The sequence below is a fragment of the Xenopus laevis genome, chromosome 2S (genome assembly GCF_017654675.1).
Source record: "Xenopus laevis strain J_2021 chromosome 2S, Xenopus_laevis_v10.1, whole genome shotgun sequence".
Lineage (NCBI taxonomy): Eukaryota > Metazoa > Chordata > Amphibia > Anura > Pipidae > Xenopus > Xenopus laevis.
Genome location: NC_054374.1, coordinates 152,250,428 through 152,262,583, shown reverse-complemented (window position 1 = coordinate 152,262,583; position 12,156 = coordinate 152,250,428). Strand labels below are relative to the sequence as shown.

Sequence of the window (12,156 nt, the reverse complement as noted above, 5' to 3'; positions counted from 1 at the left end):
AAGGGCTGGGGAAGAGAGAGGCGCACATGTCAGAGGCTCGTGGAATGGCTGGGGCTTGATGAGAGGCAGTGGAGGGGAACAGTTTGTTAGAACAGATAAGAGCATGCTGACAGCGCAACAGGTAACTAGTGGTTGCTAGGTGATGTCACTTCCGGAAGTGACATCACAAACTAGGAAGTTGGATCCCGAAGGACAGGAAGAGGCTCACAGCGGCGCGCAGGCAGAGAGAAGAGGCTTTTCTAGTGCTGCAAGATGGCGGGCCCCATTGGACTCCACAAGAAAGTTGCGGTTTCCATTTGTATCGGTTTCCTTACTAGAAAGCAGGATGCAGCTGCATATTTGATGTTACTTATGTAAGTGCATTGATTGGGACTGGGTTCTCTAAAATGTGTTACTGGTCCTTTAATGTAACTAAATCAGTCTCAGTGGGACTTGTCTTTTACTATTGAGTGTTGTTTTTAGATCTACCAGGGAGCTGTTATGTTGTGTTAGGGAGCTGCTATCTGGTTACCTTCCTATTGTTCTTTTGTTAGGCTGCTGGGGGGTGGAAGGGAGGGGGTGATATTACTCCAACTTGCAGTACAACAGTAAAGAGTGACTAAAGTTTATCAGAGCACAAGTTACATGAATGGGGGCAGCTGGGAAACTGACAATATGTCTCGCCCTATGTCAGATTTCAAAATTGAATATAAAAAAATCTGTTTGCTCTTTTGAGAAATGGATTTCAGTGCAGAATTCTGCTGGAGCAGCACTATTAACTGATTCATTTTGAAAAAAAATATTTTCCCATGACAGTATCCCTTTAACCTTTCACAAAATCATTTTTTTTGCTCGAAAACTTGAATAATTCAAGTTTTTTGGCATCAAACTCAATAAATTAAATATATCGAGCAACAATTCCAAAAAGTCACAAAATGTATTTATTAGTCAATTAGCCAAATAACCCTCTTGTTGTGATGTGGAGAGTGATATTATGAAACAGTTTGCAGTTGATTACCATTTTTTATTATTTGTGGTTTTTGTTATTTAGTTTTTTTATTTAGCAGCTCTCCAATTTGCAATTTTGGTAGCTAGGGTCTAAATTACCCTAGCAATCATTCACTGATTTGAATAATAGACTGGAATGTGAATAAGAGAGGGCCTGAATAGAAAGATGAGTAATAAAAATTAGCACCAACAATTAATTTGCAAACTTACAGAGCATTTGTTTTTATTAAGGGGTGAGTAACCCCCATTTGAAAGCTGGAAACAGTCAGAGGAAGAAGAAGAAGGCAAAGGATTCAAGAACTAACAATGAAAATCTTGGTCTCTAACATTCCCAAAGGTGTTTGCAAGCATTTTTTGAGCTAACAAAACGCATAACATTCCCCCCATTAGACTTAATTCAGTGCAGCTCCTAGCTAAATATTTAAATCTTCACACGGCATTAATGGCAAAACAGAAATATAAGATCACTTTATATTTATATTACATTTCTCTAAACAAGAAGATACGTCTGGCCATCCTTTTGGCACAACTTAAAATTTCCTTCTCTGAAAGCCAAAGCAACTCGTTTGGCTTGTACACAGCATTCTGTTGCTTCCATTTGTGTAACAAAACATTTACTGGAAAACACACTAATGGCATAAAGTTAAAAATATTTATTTTTTTTGAAAAACTTGAATAGACACAGTGTTTATAAAAACTATTTACCTTCTTCAAAATGTTCTCGTTTTTTTTTTAATTTAAATTGATGATGTAACGCTATAGTAAACTGACTTTACTGTGGTCAGTTTAAAGGAGAAGGAAACCCAGTGGGCGCAAAAACCCTCCCCCTCCCCCCCCTCCCCTGTGTTGCTTCCCCTCCCTCCTCCCCCCTGGCCTACCTGTCCCGCTGGGCAAATGCCCCTAACTTGTTATTTACCCTTCTGCGTAGGTCCAGTCTACGGAGTTCACAGGCGCCATCTTCTTCCAAGCCGTCTTCTTCCTGCTTTGACCGGCGCATGCGCAGTAGAAGCATTTCGCCGGTACGGATCTACTGCGCATGCGCCGAATGTCACGAAGTGAAATCGGAAAACTTTGTGACATTCAGTGCGTGCGCAGTAGATCCGTACCAGTAACTGTTCCTACTGCGCATGCGCCAGAAGACGCCGGTCAAAGCAGGAAGAAGACGCGCGTGGGAGAAGATGGCGACTGTGCAGATAACTCCATGGACAGGACCTGCGCAGAGGGGTGAGTAACAAGTTAGGGGACAGGTAGGCCAGGGGGGAGGAGGGAGGGGGGGCAACACGGGGGAGGGGGGTAGGGGTTTTGCGCCCAGGGGGTTTCCTTATCCTTTAAGCTACTATCAGTGTGTGGTTATACCACATATGAGGCCCTCTCTCTCAGGGGTAAGCCCTCGCAGCGGGGTGGAGGTAGCGTGTAGTGCAACTGTAACCAGGTGCAATAGCACAATGATGAGCGCCCATAGTTCTTTAACGATTAAACAATGAACTGTCTTTATTTAACATAGCACAAAGCACATATCCACAATGGAGTTTAGAACAATCAGACAGCATAAAGGTAGCATATACTCACAGAACCAGTATAGGCTGAATCCCTGCAGGCCAGGGAATATACAGCAGAGAGAGTTGCAGCTTGTGAGAGGTATTGCCCAGTTTTCAGGATCTCTTGCAGTGGCAGTCTAGGGGAATTCCTATCATCCCTAGTCTCACTACTTTAATCCCTACTCTGGGCCAGTAATACCCTGGGTCAGTAATCCCTCTAATATCCTCGGCGGAGCCTTGAGCTGCTCAACTAAATAACCTCTCTATCACTCCTAGGGGCAAATTCACTAAGCGCCGAAGCGCCGAACACTAGCGTTAATTCGCTAGCATTTGGCATTTTCGTTACTGCGCAAATTCACTAACGAACGCTGGCGTAGTTTCGCTAGTGTTACTTCGCACCCTTACGCCAGGCAAATTTTCGCTAGCGACGTAACTACACAAATTCACTAACTTGTGCAGTGTGCTGAACGCTACCTTTTACGCTAGACTTCCTTCGCCACCTCAGACCTGGCGAAGCGCAATAGAGTAGATAGGGATTATTTAAAAAAAAGTCAAAATTTTTTCTAAGTCCCAAAAAACGCTGGCGTGTTTTCTACATTATGGGTGATAGGCTGAAAAAGATCGAAAATTTTTTTGGGGCTCCCCTCCTTCCCCCCTACATTTCCTGACTCATGGCAACTTACCTTTACAGTGGGCACATGTGTAGGGCAAAATAAAATTTTTATTTGATGATTTGAAGGTTTTCTTGGCATTTGTAGTGCTGATACGTATTCCTCCGTTGAAATCTGAATTTGGCGCCGTATGCAAATTAGCCTTCGCTAGCGTAACTACGCTTTACATAGCGAATCAACGCTAGCGCAACTTCGCAACCTTACGCTACCCCTGAGCGCAACTTCGGATTTTAGTGAATTTGCGGAGCGCTGGCGAAACTACGCCTGGCGAAGTGTGGCGAAGTTGCGCCTGGCGCAACTTCGAATCTTAGTGAATTTGCCCCCTAGAGTGATCTATAAAAGAGTATGCTATCTAATTACTAGGGCCAATGCGCCTAGGGTCAATATGTACCCATTCCCTTCCAGCCTGCTTGGTTGGGCTAAAGTAATGGACCCAGACCTCATGGTTCCTAAGACCTTTATACTACTGCACAGTGTGTACACTGTGAGAACTAAAGGGGTTACATAAGCACAAGGTCCCCATCAGGACCCACTTATGCGTCCATATAACTAGGGATGTGCCTGTCTGTAATGTGTAAGGGTGTCTAAATTTTCACATCCCTATAATGACAACATGTCAAAATGAAACCAGATCCCTGCAATATTATTTAAATGAATTTAAAAAAAAAAGTATCTCCTTGTGAGTTAGCATCTTGGCATAACCTACACCATGAAGAAACCATCAAAATCCAAAAAGTCCTTATTATTTTCTGGAAACGACTCTGACCAAATCTGCATGGACTTCCCCCCCCATTTATCAATACATTTTCACAAATTTTCTTGTGCAGAAAAAGTCATGATAAAATCGTGAAAAAATCCAAACGTACGTTTTTTCAGATTTTGCACCTGAAAGCAACGACTTTTTCATCAAATCCCATGAAAGTTACGTTTTTTTTTCTCACCAGGTCTGAGTTGGAGTATTTTTTCATCTGACTTTTAACACCATTGGACTTTAATAAATTCTGAAAAAAACAAGTTTTTTTCCCCTCCAAAAAATGGTATTTTCCCCATTAATGGGGCTATTTATTAAAGTCAGTTTTTTTCTATTTGTACTTTTAAAGGGGAACAACACAATTTTTTTCATAGAAAAAAAGCCTACAACTTGATTTATTAAACCCTGATGGTGTTAAAAGTCTGAATAAAAAAGTACTCCAACTCAGACCTGCCGAATTCACGTAGAAGTCAATGGCAGATGTCCCGAAGATATCCTGATTTGTGCTGGGTTTCTGAAAAAGTTGCTGTATTCGGGTGTCAAATCCAAAAAAGTTGCGGTATTCGGGTTGCGGTATTTGACCAGAGGGTTGATTAGTTGGATACCTAAAAACCGGTGGTCTCTATTTTTTCTATTAGACAAATAAATTAGACAAATAAATGTAGGATGCCATTTACCTTTTTTTTTTAGGCACTGCATATCCCTTCATTTAAGATAATATACATATTCATATATTAAATAGATTCTAAATGAAAACAATCAGCACAAATAAACTGATAATGTCCTGTTAAGAGAATCATGGCCGATTCCTGCACTGATTAGTAATTTAATTTTTGTTTTTTAAAGTGAAAGCCACTCAAATGAAAATCAACTGAAGGTGAAAAGAGCAGCGGAACTTTAACTGATGATAAGACCAAAATGTATCAGACAAAACACACTAATTAAAACTTTCATATTTGCTAATACATTATGTATATATCAGAGCTTCTAGCTGTGGCCCATCATGATTGAATTTTACCTTTGACAGTACAGGAAATGAGATTTAGAGGGGTAAAAGGCCAATCTTCAACTTTCATTTTCTATGTTCAGCAATAATTTAAATATACTGCAAATCCAGCACCAGTAAGAGTTTCTGGAGGATACTAGCTGTCCCACAAATGAATGTAAAATTGCTTAGAGTACTCTTCTTAGCAATTGTGCAGTTTATAGTAATATTTCTAGTATTGAAATGGATTTGTGATAACAGCAGCCACCTGTTGTTCATCCATGATGCTTCTGAAGAAGTGACACAATGGTCACGAAACGATTCGAGCGCATATCCCCTGCCCGTTTGTGATTTTAGAGCGATGTTTAATAAAGTATTTACATTTTAAATACGTTGGTTTCCACGTGGTTGTCATCTCATCCGGTGGAGTCCATTTCTAAGTTTTTGAATTGTTTGTATGCCGCGGCCAGAGCGGTTCTTTTGGACACACCGTCTCGCAGATTCCCTGCATGTGGGCTCACTCTACCGGACAACAACTGCTCCTGTCCTCCACAGTTTATCCATTGTAGGCAGTTGAAGATGTATGTTTTGAGAACAACAAGATCTTGTGATGTTGTTCTGCTTAGAAATGACCAGCAAAACATCACGTGACTCTTCTCTTCTCAATGACTTCATTTGCTTAGTAGGGCATCATCACAACATTGCCCCTTTCCCTAATCTTTTCCTAAACTGAACAAATTTTCCACCCTTATCTCCTCCTCTTGCCTTTCAGAAGGTTTGCTGCCAAGAGTCAGATCTAGGTGCGGTCCCATGAAAGGTAGGATCTTGGCAGGCTACAGGTGGAGATTCCGTAGGCTTGGGCCAGAGTGGCTGAGTAGTCTGTTTAGCCTATGCCTCTGGTGAAATGTGCATGTGTGTTTGTGTGTTCTTGGATAGAGCCAGAGGCATCTGACGAAGGGTGGCTTGACTGCCGGAAACATTCACTCACTGTTGCACTCTCTGTGGCCAAATAAAACTGGGTATTAACCCTTCAGCATCAAGTCGTGTCTGTGTTTCCTTCACTGCATATTAGCTGTTATAATAACAATACAAATGATTGACTCCACTTCAGGGAATATCATACTAAGGCACTTTGCCCAGAATACCTACAGACCAGATGGAATTCACAGAACGTAGTCAGCCTATATATATATATATATACAAAGCAGAGCACAGTTCTCTGAGGTGAAATATTGTATAATACACAAAAACCATGAATATCTTGTAAATTATATCCTTATAAACGGTGAGTTCTGATGTTATCAGTTATAAACGGTGAGTTCTGATGTCATTTCTGTCACATGACTCACTGAAATTTGTGTATTATAATAAATAAAGTACCCCCAGTTGTAAAATATGAGGATATTAGAAGTTACCTCGGAGTTCCATGACCTGTATAAAAACACTCGGCCTTCGGCCTCGTGTTTTTATATGGTCATGAAACTCCTCGGTAACTTCTAATATCCTTATATTTTACAAGAGGGGGTACTTTATTCACTATATAAACTGGCGCTCCTTCCTTTGGTCTCCTGAATGGCACACAAAGAGCAGACTTGCCCCATCCCAGCCACGTGTTGCCCCCATGAGCAGCACATGTCAACAGGTTCACCACCTGGCAGGCATAAACATGGTGCTTTGCATCTATTATTTGCACTTTGCCCCAGCTGCAACATGGCTCTTCTCAGTTGGTAGAAGAACCATTTTTGTATCCAGTTATATACTGTATATAGTTATATATTCTGCTAGGCATATACTGGAAAAGACTGGTTGGTTAATAAAGAGCAGAGCAGGGTACTTGCATGGGTCAGTTTTACCTTTATGCCTTTATTGAGTATGCTATGCTTTGTCTTTTATTGCACAGTAATACCATAAATATTGTTTCTGACAATGATAAATAAAAAGTAACATAAAACGGGAACACTTGGGTGATTTATGAAGTTGATGGAAAAGCTGGCAAATGCACAAAAATGGCACTTCTGCACAAGTCTGAAAGATGTATCTTAGTATCTAGTTAGTGGATTGGAACTTGTATTATTATATTTTTCAGTTTTTAGTTTGACTTTCTATTTGTGATCATTTTTCTAATATTGCTGTTTAAACAAACAGTATAACACAGGTACATTATGAGCACAGAATTTGCTCCTGATAATTAGACATTTAGGGGCCCGTTTATTAATCCTCAAAATTTTCTGGTCGAGTTTTTAAGGGGAAAAACTTGAATCTTTAGAGGGAAATATTTTTGTTGAGATTTATTATGCTCCAAGGCTGCTAAAAATCAGAATCCAAAAATACTCCAGCTAAAACCTGTTGAAGTCATGTAAAAGTCAATGGTAGATGTCCCCTTTTACAATTGATGAAACTTTGTTTTTTTTTGCCTGATCTTTGAGAGTTTCGATCTGTTGGTTTTCAAACTCTAAAAATTCAAGTTTTAGGGTGACAAAACGAAAAAGTTGCATGATTCGAGTTGTTGTTAGATTTGGTCTATATTTTTCACGCACGCACAATTTTCGTTCAGGTTTTATAGTAAATTAAGCCAAATCGTGGATAGGAGTTGGTGGAATTTTTATTTTAGAAATAATGAGAACATTTTAAGTTTAAATAAATACCCCCTTAGTGTTCAAGCAATATCTATCCTGGAGTAAGGATAACAACCAGCCATGTAAGCACATGAATAGCAAAATAATATAATGCCACATAATGCAAGATGGGCAAAATGAATAAAAGAAAAATACTGTACAAAGTGACATCTACTTACCTATAACATAAACAGCTCGAGTGAAGGAATAGAGGGAAAAAACTTCGAATTTCGAATGTTTTTTTGGGCTACTTCGACCTTCGAATGTACTACTTCGACCTTCGAATCAGACGATTCGAACTGAAAATCGCTCGACTATTCGATAGTCGAAGTACTGTCTCTTTAAGAAAAAACTTCGACCCCCTAGTTCGCCACCTAAAAGCTACCAAAGTCAATGTCAGCCTATGGGGAAGGCCCCCATAGGCTTTGGTAGCTTTTTTAGGTCGAAGAAAAATCGTTCGATCGATGGATTAAAATCCTTCGAAGCGAACGATTCGAAGGATTTAATCGTTCGATCTAATGATTTTTCGTTTGATCAAACTATTTGCGCTAAATCCTTCGACTTCGATATTCGAAGTCGAAGGATTTAACTTCGATGGTCGAATATCGAGGGTTAATTAACCCTCGATATTCGACCCTATGTAAATCTGCCCCTTAGGGGTAAATTTATCAAAGAGTGAAGTTCCGCCACTAGAGTGAAATTCCGCAGCTATCAATTCATTTCTATGGGATTTTGAAAGGCGTATTTATCAATGGGTGAAAGTGAAAGTTCACCCTTTGATAAATACGCCTATAAAAATCCCATAGAAATGAATGGAGAGTGGTGGAATTTCACTATTAACTAAACTCTTTGATAAATATACCCCTTAGTGTTTCTCTTTTTATTCTGAAATTCTTCTGCTGTGTTGCTTTTTGTTGTTGTTATTACTTACTGCAGATTACCAGCATTTACTGTGCACATCTAACTCCCCTTTCATTCATATAGAGATGCCCCCACCATCTGCCCACATCTTATTAGCATGATCATTTAGGATGATCCAGTCCGATCTTATTTAAGACTTTATTTCAAGTTGCCATGTAGAGTAAAAAATCCAGGACTGGATCATTATCTCTTGATTTTTTGGGCATATCTGTTCATAATCTAATTCCGCTGTGTTGCCCATGAGCTGTCATTGAATCGGGCAGGGAATATCCTACTGGAAGTTATGAAACTAGCATTCATGATTATTTTATGTTATATGTGATACAAACCTAAGACTTCCTCACAATTATCTTTTAACACTTTTGAAGTTAGACTCAGCCAGGACAGATGTATAAAATGAAACATAGTAATATACCATAGTAAGTTCATCAAGTTCTTTTGGAGGAAAGTTCTTTTGGAGGAAGCAAACAGAACCCCAAGGTTCCCTGCAAATTCACCTTCTGACCTTTGAATGGCAACAGGAATACTCCTTGGATCTATTAATATTGTTTGTTCAACAAATCACTAATCCATATGCTCTTTTACCCTAGGAATACCTTCAACCCATTTTCACATGATACAACTTATAATTTAGTTTGACTAACCTACTTTAAACTTGTACAGACTGCAACTCAAGACCAGAAGAGTACTTTGTACAGGATTCTCTCTGGCTTCATATCAGGGCTAGGAAATTTGTATGTTTTCACCTTAGGGTCAAAGAAAGTTGTTATACTACTCACCACCATGGACAACTTGCATACAGGTGGCCCAGTTACACTTTCTGGATCTCTAAATTGACCTAAGCGGAAGATCACTAGAGAATTTTCGCTAGGCAGAAACTAATACTAGCTTACCTAGGTGTGCGAAGCTGACGCTGGTGAAAAATTTCCTGTTAGTGAATTTATCCTTAAAGCTAATATTGTCCAAAAGTGGTGAATTTAATAGAAAGCAGAGCAGTGGGACTGCAGATCCAGTATCTGACATATTTCAAGAAATGTTAGCATGCTTATACGGAGAGATCCGTATTTCTGCAGCCATTCCAGCATGAACGTCGCTTTTCAAATTTAAATCCTATCAGATAAATTGGGGACAGAAAAAAACGAGTCTGGGAGTAATTGACAGACCACTCTGTTCTTTTTTCTAGCCCCAAAAACTTCATATAATGAATGTGGAAACGCTATTTAAATCTTCAGTCCTGTCTTTGTAGATGTGCATGAATCTCGCTCTAGAATCACTGGAACATGGACGCATATTCATCTGGTGGGATTTGAAGGTTACCAATGTAGGGAACAGGGTATTTCTAAAGCGGATTTTCACATTAAAAAAAATCACTTTTAGGCTGTTGTAGATAGAGGAATTCCGTAGTGTGCTCCGGTTATTCTTGGATTCCCATTTCAATGCATTTTAATATACAAGCAAAATTTCTGCCACTGATGATTTTGTTCTTACCTTAAAAAATGAATAAATCCTGTGTGTGTGTGTTTGCGGGCAGGTGGAAACAATTGGAGATGCTTACTGTGTAGCAGCGGGACTTCACAGGAAGAGCAACAGTCATGCCAAGCTCATTGCTCTTATGGCTTTAAAGATGATGGAACTTTCAGAAGAAGTCCTCACTCCTGACGGAAGATCAATCAAGGTGCAGTAACTTCTACGTCATCTTTTTCTATTGCGCTACTGAAAAATGTAATGCATTTACACTGTACTTTGATTTCATACATTGCACTGGTACTATCTTAGAAATATAAAGGCTTGATTTTTAACCATAATTGATTATTATTTTCCACAATTTCACGATTCACTCAATAGTAATTCGGGTGCAGGTTGCTGCTAAAGTTTTTATAGTAAACAAAAAACAGTTCTAACATGAAATTCTTCTGGGCACAAATCTAGTGCACTTATTGACACAGGGCACTGGTGAAGCCCTTGAGCTAGTAACACATTCAACATGGTGGTAGCTCCAGCGTTACACAGTACACATCAATAGGTGCACTTGGTCCTGATTTGCCAGTTGGTGAATTGTGGCCAATAATTTGTGCTTCTTCTGCATAACCATAACTGTGGTTGTACCTTGTAATTGAACCCTAGTTTGATAACACTCTTGTTTTAAACCAAACATGGGTAAAGAGAAAAACTACCTGCAATAAAATAAGCATCAGTTGTCCCTGTACTCTGCTTGTCCACTATTATGTCAGATCTGGTATCTCGGTGCAAGCTTCTCCTTGTATTTCTAATTGGTGCAAAACAGCAGGGGCAATGTACTATTAGTGGCACCAGTTGCTATAACCACTAGAAATGAATCCGTTCTTTTACATGGACTCCTGGAAGATACAGTATATACTGTACCTTTTCATTTAAGAATATCAAATTTAAATTACCACTTTACTATTATGTCCTTGCAGCAATTTGCTTATTAAAGGAGAAGGAAAGGCTACAATGAAGTAAGCTTTATCAGAAAGGTCTATATAAATACACCAGTAAACCATCAAAGTAATGCTGCTCTGAGTCCTCTGTCAAAAGAAACACAGCTTTTCTTTCCTTCTATTGTGTAGACATGGGCATCTGTATCAGACTTCCTGTTTTCAGTTTAAACCTCCAGGGCAGGGCTTGAGCATGCTCAGTTTGCTCCTCTCCCCCTCCCTCCTCCCATCCCTGCTGTAATCTGAGCAGGGAGAGACTTAGGCAGGAAGTGATGTCACACCAAGCTTATATGGCAGCGTCTATCCTAAACAAACAGAGAGAGTGTCTAGAGCTGTTTACTCAGGTCTGGTAAAGCATTCTGCAGAATAAATATAGCGTTCTAGCTTGCACTATTGCAGCTAATCTGTTGGCAATAAACTGTCTTGGAGCTTTCCTTCTCCTTTAAAGGGGAGTGCTTGTATGGGCTATGTATAAAGTTAGATGATTCTTCCTACTCATGCTATGTATTTACCAGTAATTTTAATTAATTTAATTTAATTTTAAATGGTCGTGTAATTTCCTATTCCTGTGAAGGTGATTATCATAATAATGATAGTAGGAATGTGGGAGGTGAAAAGTAAGGTTTCAGTAGGAAATATAGTAATATGGAAATTTAGGAAAACAAAAATTCTTGAATTTCTGTTGTAATTGTTAAATTTTAATTGTAATTTCTCTAATTGTAATCTCTAAAAATATGTGATTTTGTTTTTCTCTAAAACCCTATAAATGTGAGAGTTATAAAGTATAAAAAAATTACAAAAACTCAAACAAATACAAAAACTCGGCAAAGTAAAAGCTGAGGTCTGTGGGAGCTGCACGGATTCTATTCGACCTTTTTATAGCCATTCAGACTTTTAGTGAGTTTTTGTCTGAAAAACTTAAATTCTTAAGGGGTTTTAAAGGTTTTTTTTAGCACAATGTTCAAAGTTTTTGAAGGGAATGTGCTTTACTTTTTATATTTGGATCTTTCAATAAATTTTTAGAGAAAAAGAGTTTATTTGTGTTGTATAAAACCCCTTAAACCACTACAATGAGAATGTTGATAATTGGGCCTCCCCTGTAGTGTCAGTAACACTTTTCTAGCAGTTATGGAAAGCAGAAGAACAGAAGAAAGAGAAGACATTTGCTTCATAATATCCATAACAACGATGCAGGAAGGAAGGAAAATGATGATTATATAGTATAGTCCTTG

General features: G+C 39.0%; 1 protein-coding gene across 1 annotated transcript in view; it reads left to right on the top strand.

The window, feature by feature from the left end:
• The window catches only part of LOC108709988 (guanylate cyclase soluble subunit alpha-2), a 116,492-nt gene that overhangs the window by 87,090 nt on the left and 17,246 nt on the right, over nucleotides 1–12,156 (top strand). Inside the window, exon 6 of the mRNA XM_018250320.2 lies at nucleotides 10,000–10,143. Coding sequence (XP_018105809.1) covers nucleotides 10,000–10,143 — 144 coding nt within the window. The remainder of the gene's footprint in view (nucleotides 1–9,999; nucleotides 10,144–12,156) is intronic.